The sequence below is a fragment of the Mytilus edulis genome, chromosome 2 (genome assembly GCF_963676685.1).
Source record: "Mytilus edulis chromosome 2, xbMytEdul2.2, whole genome shotgun sequence".
Classification (NCBI taxonomy): Eukaryota; Metazoa; Mollusca; class Bivalvia; order Mytilida; family Mytilidae; genus Mytilus; species Mytilus edulis.
In genome coordinates this window covers 98102171-98118132 of record NC_092345.1, presented here as the reverse complement: position 1 = coordinate 98118132, position 15962 = coordinate 98102171, and the positions used below count along the sequence as shown (strand labels likewise).

Sequence of the window (15962 nt, the reverse complement as noted above, 5' to 3'; positions counted from 1 at the left end):
ATGTGAATCTGTATCAACCTTCGTAACAATATAACTGTGTGAGTGTTTGTGACTTCCACTTGAAAAGTCGTGTATAATATTGCCTAGTTTTGCAATTTATGAGAATCCGGCTCATGTGAGCCACTATTTTCATGATGAACAGCTTCCAGTAGTTTAATTTTTAATACACATTATTGATACTCGACTTATTTGTTTCCAAATTATGTTAATGTATCGATCGTTCCAATTTATGAAGTGGTACAATGTAATACATAACATCATATGCACAAACTCGTAATCCGCTGGAAAGAGCTTAACCCGCCGTGTCGACACTTAAGAACAAACACATTAACGATTTTAAAAGAATACTCGCAGTTACTGAGAGCCATTCCAAAGCGCAAGTTGAACTTATATATGCATACACTGAGTTTTTCAACACTAAATACCAGTCAGTACACCCACTAAACATTGGATAAAGATTGTTTTAGAAGATCCCTGAAATTATTTAACCTGTAACTTTCCAAAATATTCTTACGTTTAGTTTCAAAGGATATTTTTACAAATTAGCCAATCAGAATCTAAACGCGGATGATTTGTAGAATACTACCATCCGCACATCGTTTCTGTCAAGTTTCAGGTTTTAAGTACGATGTTGTTTCAGGGAGGAAGACGAAAATATTTACCGGATAGTGAACATCAAAGATGGGAATCTCCTAAGAGTTTTTAAAAAGAATGTTGACTGACATAGTTGTGTTTATATATTGGTATTCTAAAAAATCCATGTCGACCTTACTTCTTCTGAAAAGTAATCGATTGAGTGCGTTAAAATTGTACTAAAAGCTGAACTCAGTCAGCTTCGCGTATTGCGTGTCTTTTTTTTAATAAAGAAACTTGTTGTTTGTTTTATCGGTCCAAACGTATATGAAAAAAGTAAAATAACCAAAATACGGAATTCCGATATAAATTCAATACGGAAAGGCCTTTAAGCAAATTTAAAAATTAAAATCTCAAACACATCAATCGAATGGATAACAACGGACTTTAACAACGGTCATATTTCTGACTTGATATATATACAGGCCTTTTTTTTTATAACGTGACAAACGAACAGGACGAAGAAATAATGTATGTCCATCATTATGATACTAAACATATCTTGCTGCAGTTCTGTCTTGCTTTCGGTTGAATTTTTGTTATTGTTTTCATCTGAATTTGTTAGCCGGATTTAAAGAAACCGTGACATTCCTTATTTAAGTAATGTCAATGTTGAATTGCAGTGTTAACACTTACTCCATGCGGAGAGGTTTCACTGTGTAAGTAAAAAGGTTGTCTTTCAGAAAATGCCTGTACCAAGTCAGGAATATTACAGTTGTCATCCATTCGTTTGATGTGTTTGAGATTTGACTTTCCCATTTGATAAGGGACTTTCCGTTTTGAATTTTTCCTCGGATTTCCGTATTTTTGTGATTTTACTTTTTAACGTTGTTTTTTTCATAATGCGTGTAGATATTTGATGACATGAGTTAATACACCGTATTCTTTCTGCTTCATTAACAGTCTATTTTGCATAACATGCTTACTTCAATTCTACCTTTCTCTTCGAAAAGCAACATGTTATGCATGAAGCGAAAACCTTCCTCATCTAAATTGGAGGATTTCGAGAGATTATTGCGACCAACGCCTTATGGCGTATTCTTTGCATCCCGTCGTTTTGTCGGGCTGTTCAATGAAGTTTTTATAAGAATTCGTCGACTGTTTTATAAACTGTTTATAATTTCTGTGTGGTTTTGGTTTATTGTGGAGAGTTGTCTCATTGGCAATCATACCACATCTTCTTTTTTTAAATTAATTGTACATAAGAATCAATGGGCTTCATATATGTGTTCATTATTGTCCCACTTTCACTGAAATGTGTCAAACTTGTCTGATTGATTGTACACTCAATAAATATTTTAATATTTGAGATTGTCTGCCTCTGTTGACGTTCTTGTCCGTCGAAATCATTGGTAGGTCAACTTCCGATATTTTTAGTATAGCATATTAAATACTCACGAAGCGTTTGTACTAACGATAGCATTGATAACACTGACGTTAAAGTGTGAACGACACAGCTTACCGTATGTGTATTGAAAATGAGTGTTTATAACAGAGAGAGATTATTATTACACATACAAGGTTTCCAGACAAAATGTATGCATTGCTTATTTGTGTTTCTTTAACACATATATAATGTTACAGAGACAACATGTTGCTACACTATATTTTTTACCTTCTCTCATGATCCCATTTACGGATGGCAATGTATCTTTTGTAGTTCATGTAATACTTAATTTATTCATTTTAAAACATCACAACTTAATTTTAACCTTTAAACATTATACCTCAATGCATCAACTTCAACGGTTGTTTGACGGGTAATATGAGATTATACAAAAATCTCATCAAAAATGTATCTCAGGTGAAACTTTTAAAACTTTTCGTATATATATACTTCATTGGATTTGTACAAAGAAGGTATGTTCGTACTAACTTTATATTAAATTTTAATTGCGTTTTGCAAATATAATCATCATTGATTTTATGAGGGTTATGGTGAAATGTTTAACGTGCAATGGCTAGTATACCCAACCGATTTACTCTTAATCCTAAATGCCGCGAGCTAAGCGAAGGAGAAGCAAATAATATTTTCAATTCTTCAGATCACCTGAGATCAAATCCATTTTTTGGTTCTTGTTGCTCACTCACTTTATGTCGACTTTGTCCACTTGTCATCTGTTTCTTTTCTTTCTAACTATGACATAACTGGGGATCAATTGAGTGATTGTTGGTTGCTTTACGTCCAGTGTCCAATATTTCAGGCATGTTCAGGACGAGATCAAGTTGACAATAAATAAAATAGTTAGGTCTTGTGATAGAGGCAATTCGGGATGAAAGTGGGGGAAATTATGACTGCCACTCGAAAATGAAGGTATCTTGGATACGGACATCTCGAAGAGTTGTTGCAAGGAATCTTAACATGCAAAGAGTGTGGCACTCTCTGTACACGAGGCATCGAATTTAACGTCCCCATTCTGACCGGACGTGGCTGCAAACTTGATACATGCCGGGGATCAAACCCACGACATCTCGCATTCGAGATGAGCACGCATCAACAAGGTCGTCGTAACAGTCTTGTTTTCTCACGACCATTTATATATCATGTTTCAGCAAATTCAATCAAATATATTCGAAAATACACTCACTTTGTACAGACTTCGATCATACAAGTACACATTTGAGAATTAACTTCTACAGTATAGAACTGTATCTTTTATACTTTAATGTAATACATGTTTAACTTGTTATTGTCAGTAAACCCATGAATGAGTGAGGTGTCAATTAAAAGGAATGAAAGAAGATAGGTGTTATAAATCAATGCGACGGCAACAAAAGACACAAATAGACGAATTACCTCTTAGACTATATATATGTCAACAAGATACGAATTTGTAATATCAGGAAAAATGTTTCCGGTACCTATATATGATATATTAGGTTTAAGATAGATAATGTATTGGAATGTATCACAGTTCATTTACATCCAAGTCGGCAGTCCAATTCAATAAACAAATTGAAAAAAAAACAAATTCATTTAATTAGAGTCCAAACATAAAATAATAGTGTTATACAAATCAGTTGTTTTAAAACCAAAAACAAATTAATTTAAAAAAAATTACATGATTATGTTTTAAAATCCAAACGCAGTTCATATGTGCTCTCTTTGGCATATCCAAATGGAGACCTCGATTTCTTAAAATACCAACATAGCGTTGATAACAATGGTCATATTTTGTCAATAGACATTTATAGATAACGGATTGATTCGGTATTTACACACATGTGTACTGAACATAAAGATGATTGAACAAATAGAAATATTAACTAACCGTAAGATTTAATTTCATTCTTGGCCATAAGTATGGCTGTAAGTAAATTTTTCCATGTCCGTCATTCAGACATTTCAGAGTTAGAATTAATATGACCGATGGAATATGAAATTAGCGATGTATCAGCATATGAGTAAAAAGTACACAAACCTTAAGTTTAAATGTGTTTTTGTTTATGTGGTATATTACACATAACTCAAATATATATTTTTTTGTACATAATGTGCATTTCTTTTATGTAAGATGTTTATATTTTATGGTGTACCAGTTTTTAACTCTGAAAAAAGTAGCTTTTAAATCACAAAAATACTGAACTCAGAGGAAAATCTTATCGAAAAGTCCATAATCATATGAAAATGACAGATGAATATGTTTACTTGTCTGTATATTTTCATTGCATATGCTGTTGGACGCATTTGTGGGTACCATGTCCGCAAGTGTCACATGTGAAGCAGGATCTGATTACCCTACTGAAGCACATGAGATAACCCCCGGCTTTTGATGGGTTATTATAAGTTATCTACGTTCATATCCGTAGATATGGATATTTTAACACCCTGAAGTACCCCAGTACACCTTGAGGCGTAGCCGAAGGGTGTACAGGGTACTGAAGGGTGTTAAAATATCCATATCTACGGATATGAATGTAGATAACGAATTTATCCCCGGTCTTAGTCCGAATCGGGCGAGTTTTATGGAAATTCGGGTACAAAGTGTAACGCGAAAACAACGTTTTTTTCATCATCTAAAAAAGTTTTATTGAAATGTGGAAATTTTACATATTTTTTACGGGGTGTAGGGTACTACCTTTGGTAGAACCCTACAGGTAGTCAAATATAAGACGTTTTTAATACGGAGACAGAGAAACTAGATTGAGTCAAATTTGGCGCTCAATGTTGTGAGCGTTACGCCATAGATGGTGTGACGTCAACATGGGTAATTTGCATAGCTAGGTCAGTAGTCCCATTCCTTGAAAATGTGGCAATCAAGTGATGCATTTATAATGAAATGAGTGTAAATGATCGGCATAATAGGACAAAATCGTTAATGAATTAAATATTTAATTACAAACATCATGGATAATCTAGAGAATTCAATATTTCACAAGGAGCAATCATGGAACTAAGGAAAACTTGCGTGAAGTTCCCCGGGATAATGGTTAGCAACGTCCGGGGATATGGGTTAGCAATACCCAGGGGCTATGGGGTTTGTAACGACGAGCGTTAACCAATCAAAATCCTAGATATATACTAAGCCGGGGATAAACGTTGCTCAATCGCTAGTTTCATATGTTGTGTTGTGTATACTGTTGTTTTTCTTTTGTTGCTTTTCTCTTTTTTCTTTTATTTTTGCCATGACGTTGTCAGTTTGTTGTCGTCTTATTAGTTAGAATGTCCCTTTAGTATCGTTCGCCTCTCTTTAACGATAATAATTTTTGTTTAGTAAATATATGTTTTCTGTCTTTTCGACAAGATGCATGTTAGCACTCACTACAAACTAAACGTATTGATACATTTGAAATATAAACATCTTTTCCAGAACTTATAGACGTGTTGACTAAGATTTATAATTATATATTTCACATTGATTTAATAGTATTAGTGTCGGTTTTTGCAAATCGCGACTTTTACATTACCATTGGTTACTCCTAACTATGAAGCTACTCAGTGGTCAGCGTAAAATGTACATAGTTACTCAACTATATAGGAATATAATGAATATATGCTGATAGCAAGGAAGCATCTTTGTTTGACATATCCCTGTACAGACATATCTATTTAGCCACAGCATTGTCAAACATCAAACACTAACACAAATATGTCCTGTTTTAAATAAAAGAATGTACCTCAATGGAAAAAAATATGAAGATAAGAGAAAAGGTAATACATTTTAAAATGAATCCTATAAATCAACATAAAAGATTTCAATGAAAAAACACAACGAATTTTTTTGTATTTGATTTTTTTGTTAAATCTTTTAAACGCAGTAAGATCTACTCACCCACCACGAAGACTTTAATTGTATGGTTATACCGTAATATAGTTTATTTGTACGCAGAATCTATAGCATATAGGATTTCAATTTGAATTAATCAACGAAAATATCCATTTCATGCTTCTGTCATTTCATACTGTAACACTGTACCATATACCAGTACATGAACCGTTTTGTGAAGGAAAATTACAATACGATAAACAACAGTGTCATTGCACTGGTCTGCTTTTAGTTTTCTTTTTTTCCCTCCTGAATAGAGTTACGACTAAGTCTCATGCATGCACAATTTGTCCCATATACTAACATATATATATATATATATATATATATACAACTCGTCTAAACATCAACCCAACAATGTTAGATCTGTAAATTTGCTTTCGCAAATTTTTGGTTCTTCCCTCGCCGGGATTCGAACCCATGCTACTGTGATATCGTGACACCAAATCGCCTGCACTGCAGCCGTCCCGCTAGACCACACGACCACCTGGGCTCTCAAAAAAAGAGCTTTCGGTGGGCATGTGTTACCTTTCCACGTCAGTTTTAATCTAGCGGCGTACTACAGTACATGATATATAAGGCATGAAGATGTTATTGTTACAGATCAGCTAAATTATCTATAGTAAAGGATCCTACAAATTAATGTAAGATACAGTCACAGAAAATAATTATATTCATAAGTACGTCTGAGTCAGTGACAACCCTACAACAGATGTATCCATCGGATCGCCATCAATGATGGTGATACATGGCTGTGTACATAATGTATATACAACTCGTCTAAACATCAACCCAACAATGTTAGATCTGTAAATTTGCTTTCGCAAATTTTTATATATATATACATGTTATTAAGGACTACATTTATTTTAACACCACCTTGCACGATGTGGACCAAAGTATTCTACTAACCCATGGGATATCTAGTTTTAAATATGTATCTGATGATCCTACCCGCCAACCAAGATGGCCACATAATCTAAAAATAGAACAAAAAATGCAAGTTTTGTGACCTATAATTGTTTACTTTTATAAATTGTGACTTGGATGGAGATTGTCTCATTGGCACTCATGCCACATCTTCCTATATCTAAGTATTGTCTAGTATCTTAAAAACCGTTATAGATAGAAAAATCTGCCACGGACAGTTTGAGTTCTTAAAACAAGAGGCTCTCAAGAGCCTGAATCGCTCACCTTAATTCTTTTGGTTAAATCTCTCATCAATGATTATTTTGGCTTTTCAATTTATTTAAATGTTTTTTGGATCGTCCTATTTTCTTCAAAAGTCAAAAAAAATAATCATTTTCTCCTATGTTCTATTTTAGCCATAGGAGCTATGTTTCTTGACATACAAGGAAATAAAATATAAAATTTATACTAGATACTCTGAAACTCATTTAGCCTAAGTTTGGCTGAAATTGATACAGCAGTTTCAAAGGAGAAGATTTTTTTAAAGTAAGTCAACATGATGAACAAATTGTGAAAAAAGTCTTTAAAGGGCAATAACTCCTTAAGGGGTCAATTGACAATTTTGGTCAATTGACTTAATTGAAGATCTTACTTTGCTGAACATTATTGCTGTTTACAGTTTATTTCTATCTATAATTATATTCAAGATAAAAAACAAAAACAGCAAAATTTCCTTAAAATTATCAATTCAGGGGCAGCAACCCAACAACAGGTTGTCTGATTCATCTGAAAATTTCAGGACAGATAGATCTTGACCTGATAAACAATATTACCCACGTCAGATTTGCTCTAAATGCTTTGGTTTTTGAGTTATAAGCCAAAAACAGCATTTGACCCCTATGTTCTATTTTTAGCAATGGCGACCATGTTTGTTGATAGATCATAACTTCGGATAGAATTTACAAACTAGATACCCCAAGGAACATTCAGTTAAAGTTTGGAAGTATTTGGCCCAGTAGTTTCAGAGGAGAAGATTTTTGTAAAAGATTACTAAGATTTACGAAAAATGGTTAAAAATTGACTATAAAGGGCAATAACTCCTAAAGGGGTCAACTGACCATTTCCGTCATGTTGACTTATTTGTAAATCTTACTTTGCTGAACATTATTGCTGTTTACAGTTTATCTCTATCTATAATAATATTCAAGATAATAACCAAAAACAGCAAAATTTCCTTAAAATTACCAATTCAGGGGCAGTCACCCAACAACAGGTTGTCTGATTCATCTGAAAATTTCAGGGCAGATAGATCTTGACCTGATAAACAATATTATCCCATGTCAGATTTGCTCTAAATGCTTTGGTTTTTGAGTTATAAGCCAAAAACTGCATTTGACCCCTATGTTCTATTTTTAGCAATGGCGACCATGTTTGTTGATAGATCACAACTTCGGATACAATTTATAAATTAGATACCCTAAGGAACATTCAGTTAAAGTTTGAAAGTATTTGGCCCAGTAGTTTCAGAGGAGAAGATTCTTGAAATAGTTTACGACGACAGACGACGACAGACGACGGACGACAGACGACGGACGACGACGGACGCCAAGTGATGGCATAAGCTCACTTGTCCCTTCGGGACAGGTGAGCTAAAAAGATTTGAATCTATTTTGATTTTGATCTGAAAGCTATAGCAGATAGAGAGATCAGCAAACTGTGCCACCCTTTTTGTGTTTTAGGCAGAAATTATCGGATATACAGGGAAACACATAACTGCAAATTGATCATCGAGTTGAAATCGTCAGTCTTGATCGACTCTGTTGAGAAGTAATTGTCCTCAAATGATCATCTTTTACTATTTCGTTTACTTAAAATAATAAATATAGTTAATAGAAACTCGGTCAGCAAAAACTGATCAACAAGACAAAAGTTTTACCTAGATAGTTTCCATCCTTCACAAATATTATTGTTGCATTGTATAATTTCATGCAAATACAAGTTGGGTGTATCTTGTTTTATTTTGATAAAAAGAGTATTGGTAAATTTCATACGATATTGCTTTGTTTCCGTCAAATTATTATACATTTCATATTGGAAAACAATCATCGTACATGTAAACCAAAATGTAAATCACAAGTTTAATTTATTTGTTAAAAACAATAGTTAAGTATAGCAAAACAATAAAATCAAAATAGCGTCAAGCAAACTTAATATGTTGGTCAACAGTGCTATAAATTGGTTAAGATGGCAGAGTCCTTATTACTGCTGAATAGGTCAAAACATGTAATGCTTCAAAATTGGTAGAAGTTGAGTGGTTATGTTTACAGTAAAGAAACAACTTCTTCAACTTTGTAACATTTTACTTTTTGTATTCCATTGTTTTTCTCTTTGTAGGTGTATGCTATTTTGTTGGACGATAAAACCATAGTACACGTGCTTCAGTTCGACACAATACGACAATGGCGATACATATACCCGGACTAATAGGTATCATTATCTTCTATCTTCTCATTCTGGCTATTGGAATAATCGCTGGCAGAAAGAAGAACAAGAAAGGCGATTCAGATGAAATGTTAGTCGCTGGAAGAAACCTCGGATTTTTTGTTGCGGTCATGACGAATACAGGTGACATAAAGTTTTAAATTCACTTGGTTCACTGTTTTTCGTTCATTGTTTTGTTAAGGGTGTTAGCTTTATCAATTGAATCGGTTAATTTTCTTTATGTCGATGCTTTTTAGGCTATATGGTATGGTATTTCCTCATTGTTAAAGGCCACACGGTTGCCTTTAATTTCTTACATCTTCATTTGACCTTGCCTGATACATGTATCATTTACAAGCATACCACATCTCCTTTTTGTTTATAGCATAATGTTAAACTTTTCTTATCTAATCATGTATTTAGTTGATTATTAATTTTTTATTCATTTATAGCAACAATGGTTGGAGGTGCCTACATTAACGGAACAGCGGAAGTCATGGGTAGAGACGGATTAGTTTGGTGTTTTGCACCTGTTGGCTTTTGCATAGGAATCATAATCGGTAATTGATAATAGTCTTTAAGATTATGCATATGTTTGTTATAGCTATGAACATTTACATGTTTATTACAACATGTAGATTAGAATTATATGGAGGATTTTTAGTGTGAAAATTATTTATGTTTCTGCGATGAAGGAAATCACGAAAACCTATCATTTACAGCAATTTAAAAAAAAACATAACTTCAACCCAATGGCATATAATATCTTATCATAAAAACAAAAACGTTCAAAATTCTTTGGACAGGTTTTCAAGAAATTTATAGTGAAAATAAATGTTTATTTTTGACGTTGCTTCATATCTATACATTTATAGATATATTTTAAAAACTCAAGTTAATTGTATCGCATCATAAGATATGACTACAACTTCATATCTAGATATTATGATGCAGTTCTTTGAATGCATACAAAATCTCATAACGAAATTTCAATTGTCGCTCAATGACGAATTCCCTACTTAAAACAAATCAATAGGAAACACATTTGGTTAGCCCGAAGCGCTTCTGTGATTTGTTTTTCATCAAGAAATCTCAAAACAAAACTTGTAAACCAAGGACGAATAAGCAATTGATTTCGCGAAGAGAGATATGACCAAACGGTGACATAAAAGAATAGCCAAATCCGTATAAGACCAAATTTGTCTGAGAGGGGTGATCCTTACTTTTTTTAAGACCTAGAAATTTCCTAATGACAACGGAGAAATTGAAACAGTTCATTTTTCAACAATTATAATTGATACCGTCATTGCAATTATAAATATGCGAAAATGTTGGCTACTGGTTTGGTAAATCATCGGCGACTAGCAATACACCAGCCCCGGTATAGGCCTAGTCATAGAAAGGGGAAAACACCCAACAAATGTAATGAACTTTACAAATTTACTACATGTAATTAAATGTTAGTATAGTGTTACTACTAAGATTCAACTCTAAAAGGGAAAAACTCACGTAATTAATTGATACATATTTTGAAAAGGGTAAGTTGGTAAAAATGACTGAACATAGAAAGATACAATACTATGTGACGTTTCATGATCGTCTTTAATCTTGACTTTTTTGTTTAAGCTGCCTTGTTCTATGCTCCAAAAGCAAGAGAGAAGAAGTATACTACAATATTTGACTTATTGCAAGAAAAATATGGAAAGAGAATTGGTGGACTACTTTTTATAAACGAGTTATTGGCGGATGTATTTTGGGAATCAGCAATACTCTCTGCTTTAGGTATATACTATAATAGATATACAATCCTTAAGGGTTACAAACCAACAGATTGTCGTATGCTTATAATATATAATATTATCTTTGTACATGTACCGCGTGAAAAACTAAACAAATAAAATTAAAAGTTGAAAAGGCAGCTTTTAAAAATTCAGATGACAATTTTGTTTTTGACTTCTTAATCTTTTTTTTTAAATTTTGTTTGTACCCGAAGAAGGCTACGTACGCATTGTCTGGCCCGTTATCAAAAGAACACATATTAAACATTATTATAAATTCATACACCTGAGTTACAAATGTATGTATTAACCTCATAAAAAAGATTCCAATCTAATTATCTGTTGCTTGTTAAACAATCAGATTCAGACCACTCGTTAAAAAAATGCCATAACATGTTAATATTTTGACTATGTTTTATTTAATTCTTGTTTTGCTTAAATAAAGTTGTAATACGGTTGCAGATATGATATCGCGTCTTTTACATTATATTAACAGATAAGACTTTACATATATACATATACTTGGTGAAGATGTTTGAATATTAAGGTGATTGTTTTATACAGGTTCAACTTTACATATAATACTTGGTATAGATATGTCGACGGCTGTCATTGTGTCAGCCTGTGTGGCTGTGTTTTATACCTTTTTTGGAGGATTGTATTCTGTTGCATATACAGATGTAGCTCAACTTTTTCTTATATCTATTGGACTGGTATGTTGCTTATTCTAGATACGTTTGATTATGATCTATTAAAGATAAGTTAAATATAAAATTATTCCCTCAAAAGCTTAAATCACCTAAATTTTATTATTTTTGTTGAACTTCGTATTTCACCGTTTCTTTTTAATTTCTTAAGATTCTGTTCTCATTTTGAAATTGTTATCTTAAGACTAATATGCTATAGTCTATTTAGAAGAATTGTTCCATGTTGTCTTCTTTTCGTGTGAAAAGGTCCTTCTCTTTAACCTATGCATCACATCTCCTTTAATTCATATCTTTATCTAAATAAACTTTAAATCAAACAGTTTTGCCCTAATTCATAAAATACAAAATGAGAATTTCTCAACGCTTTTTCTATTAACTTTATCAGGAACGCTGAACCCCAGAGAGTGTATTAGCACCAGACCACATACAGAGCTACATGTATATGGCCAAAAGGGACTTAAAAAAAGCCAGATCTATATATGTTTAAATTTGTATTAGGGAATTAAACCTTACTTTATTTATAATTTCTATGATAAAACACAGAAGAGCTACTTTAGAAAATGTTAGTGTATTCGTCACGTGGTGATGATCTAAACTTCGGGTCGGAATGCAAGAAACATTTAAATAAATGTAAGTAATACATTAACTTTATATAATATTCCAGCTTTTAATAATACCATTCGCTTGGACAAATCCTGCTGTTGATATGAGCAGAATAAAAGACAACTGGAAAGGAAGCTTGGAACCAAAGTTTACAGGTGTATATATTGATATGTGGTTGATAACCATTGGAGGATGTTTTACGTGGCAGGTAATAAATTGTGGATATGTGATGCGACATAAAATAATAAATGAACACTAGAAAAGTCAAACTTAAAGAAATTTTTACTATTATACATTTTAACAAACTCTGCTCTGACTTACATATAAAAAAGTTCTTCAATACATGTAACATACGGTAGTTACCTTCTTAGTTATATTCGAATATTATAGGCATTTTATCAGCGTGTACTTGCATGTAAAACCAGTAGAATGGCGAGAGATGCCGTGTTGGTCAGTTCGTTCTTGGCTTTGTTAATGGGTGTACCACCAGCTTTAGCAGGAGTTATTGGAGCCGCTACAGGTTTGTTTCTGTATATTGAACTGTAGGATTTGAAAGTTTTATAACATAAAAAAAAAAGAAAACATTTTGAAATATAAATAAGTAGAAGACCCCACGTAACAAGTTTTGTGCATAACTTAGCACGAACACCCCATGTGCGATAAATTCGATGAACGGTTCACTACTGACCTCCTACAGATCCATAGAGGAAAAAGTAAGATACCAAAAAACTGAGCTTCGAGGAAAATTCAAAATAGAAAACCCCTAATGAAATGACAAAATCAAAATCTTAAACACAGCAAACAAATGGAAAACAACTGTCATAGTCCTGACTTGGTACAGACATTTTCAAACTTAATGTAGAAAATGGTGGATTGAACCTGGTTTTATAGCTAGCTTTACCTCTCACTTGTGTGACAGTCGCATCAAATTCCATGATATTGACAACGATGCGTTAGAGGGTAAGTAAATTCTATGGAAAATTATGCGTAGATTCTTTAATGCAGTCCCGGACCCGAGATGTTGCATATATGTTCTAGTTGTAACGAATATAACAGGAGGTGACATCTTTCCCTCTTTCGCAAAACTTCCGAGGAGTTTTGTTTGTTCCTAATGGTATCTTTGCATATAACTTTCTTACAGTACAATGTTAACCATATACTGCGTGTTATCGTAGAAATTACCAGTTGGTGTTGTATAAAATTGTTCATTATTTATTAATAGCTAAACTATTGTCATTTCTAATACAATGTTTCACAGTAAAACCCATTAAAAATACAATAAGTTTACATTGCAGACTGGAATCAAACTATGTACAATGGAAACCCCGAATTGTCAACAGAAGAATGGAGTTATGTTTTACCTATGGTGCTGGCCTATCTTTGTCCGATGGCTGTATCAGTCTTTGGATTAGGGGCTATAAGTGCTGCTGTCATGTCGTCTGCAGATTCTATTGTTCTTGCAACTGGATCTGTCATCAGCCATAATTTATATAAAAACTGTTTTCAACCAAAGGTATGAGACAAAACATTATTTCGTTTTGGTACACATAATTAAAAAGATACCACGAAACTTCAATAAAATATTAAAGGTCAAAGTTAGGTAGACAAAATTATGATCAAAAGGTTAAAAAAGACGCAATAGACAACCAATTTAATTCAAAGATTACACCAAAAACTGAAATCTGAGCTAGTTTGTACAGTTTGACAGTAAACATAAAACTATTGCTCCTGATAAACCAATACAATGTGTTAAGACTATAAAATTGAAAATATAAATGGAGAATGTGTCAAAGAATCAACATCCCGACCAAAGAGCAGCCTGGACAGGAACTAAAATAATAATACACATGACAATCAAATATATTTGTATAACGTGAGACATCTTTTTAAAACATAAGCCTGTTTATTTTACAAAAATTATATTGTTCATAACATTTTTTCTATAATTATATACTCTTTTTAGGCAACACAGCGGGAATTAACTTGGGTCCTGAGAGTCAGTATTTTACTAACAGGAATTTTGGGAACGGTGATCGCTATTGTCGTTAAAAGTGTGTATGGGTTGTTTATTTTATGTGTGGACATTATGTATGTCATCCAAATGCCGGAGTTAACATGTGCGTTATGGTTTGAAAAAGCAAACGGTTATGGGTCACTTGTCGGATTCGTTGTTGGTCTGCTCTCACGCATACTTGGCGGGGAACCGATTTTGTCCTTCCCAGCAGTCATCAAATATCCATGGTACGATCCCGTAGATGGACAGCTATTTCCACATAAAACATTTGCAATGTTGGTGTGTGTGATAACAATAATAGGAGTTTCTCTTCTAACAGATTACGTTTTCACAAATAACACGATTGATAAGAAATTTGATATCTTTAACTGCTTTAAAGAAAAGACGATTGAAGAAAAAGACGAATCTGAAAGGAATGCAGTTGAATTAAAATCAGATGAAGTTTTTGATGAAAAACTGGAAGAATCTAAAGCATTTCTTAAGACTTAGTTTCAAAATATCCTTATAAAATCAAAATAAGCCTGTTATAAAGAGGGCATGCATTTCATATTCAAACGTCCACAGTTACACGGTCCAAATGCTTCTATGAAATATTTTTTCTTGGCAAATATGACAGCGTTGATCTTGTACAATCTTTGCTTCAGGATATAGAGCAATAAAGCATAAAAATATTGCAGTTAACAGCTGAAGAAAAGAGCACCATTCTATTTTGTACTTAATTATAATCCTGGTACCTTTGATAACTATTGACAATATATTTGTATTCTGGTATATTATATTTATTACATATGTATGTATAATATATAAAATACATGCACACGTATACAAATTTTGGTTTTTATCCAACGCAATCATAGGTTTGAACGTTGTTTTCAACTTAGACTTGTTTTCAATTTATTTCGTTTGGGTTTGTATATTATATATTCCCTCCGGTTATATAATCCGTTCAACCTATTTTGACTCTTTAAAGCTCAAAAGTCTATCCTAAATTAAGGTAAATTAAATGGCCTTCCAAATATTTTTCTATCCCTAACATCACTGAAGAGACATTTATTGTCGAAATCCGGATATGGTGTAAAAGATTTAGCACCTCATGTTGTGGTTTACAATCTTTGCCGCAAGTTTATTGTTTTCCACTTGGTATTAAGTTAATATAGAGATATATTTTGTTACACCTTGTGACTGTATTTGGCAATCGCCAATGGCAGTAAGCGACCTGTTAGTCAAATGCGTTTTGTTAAAATATATTTTTTCCTTCTCTTGGTCTTTTGGAAAATGTTGTTTGTGCTGTGTTTAGACCCTTCTACAACGACATTTGTTCCATGCACACGTATAAAAATTGCGGTTGGATACGGTTTTTATCCAACGCAATCATAGGTTTGGACGTTGTTTTCAATTCAGACTTGTAATATTATAGGTTTGGACGTTGTTTTCAATTTAGCATTGTAATATATAAAATATAATAATATATAATAGAATAAAAGAATTGGAAAGTTTTAGAAGTAAAATAAAAGCCGGAAACCGAATTTTGTCACATCAATATCTATGTGTTAGTCATCAAAATATAAGA

General features: G+C 32.9%; 1 protein-coding gene across 1 annotated transcript; it reads left to right on the top strand.

Moving 5' to 3' along the window:
* Positions 1-2392: 2392 nt before the first annotated feature.
* Positions 2393-15211, top strand: LOC139513603 (high-affinity choline transporter 1-like). Its single transcript, XM_071302256.1, has 9 exons — positions 2393-2493; positions 9204-9434; positions 9743-9850; positions 10917-11072; positions 11633-11781; positions 12440-12586; positions 12769-12898; positions 13674-13891; positions 14342-15211. The coding sequence occupies exons 2-9, from the start codon at positions 9269-9271 to the stop codon at positions 14879-14881; spliced, it is 1614 nt and encodes a 537-aa protein (XP_071158357.1). The 5' UTR covers positions 2393-2493; positions 9204-9268; the 3' UTR covers positions 14882-15211.
* Positions 15212-15962: the final 751 nt, after the last annotated feature.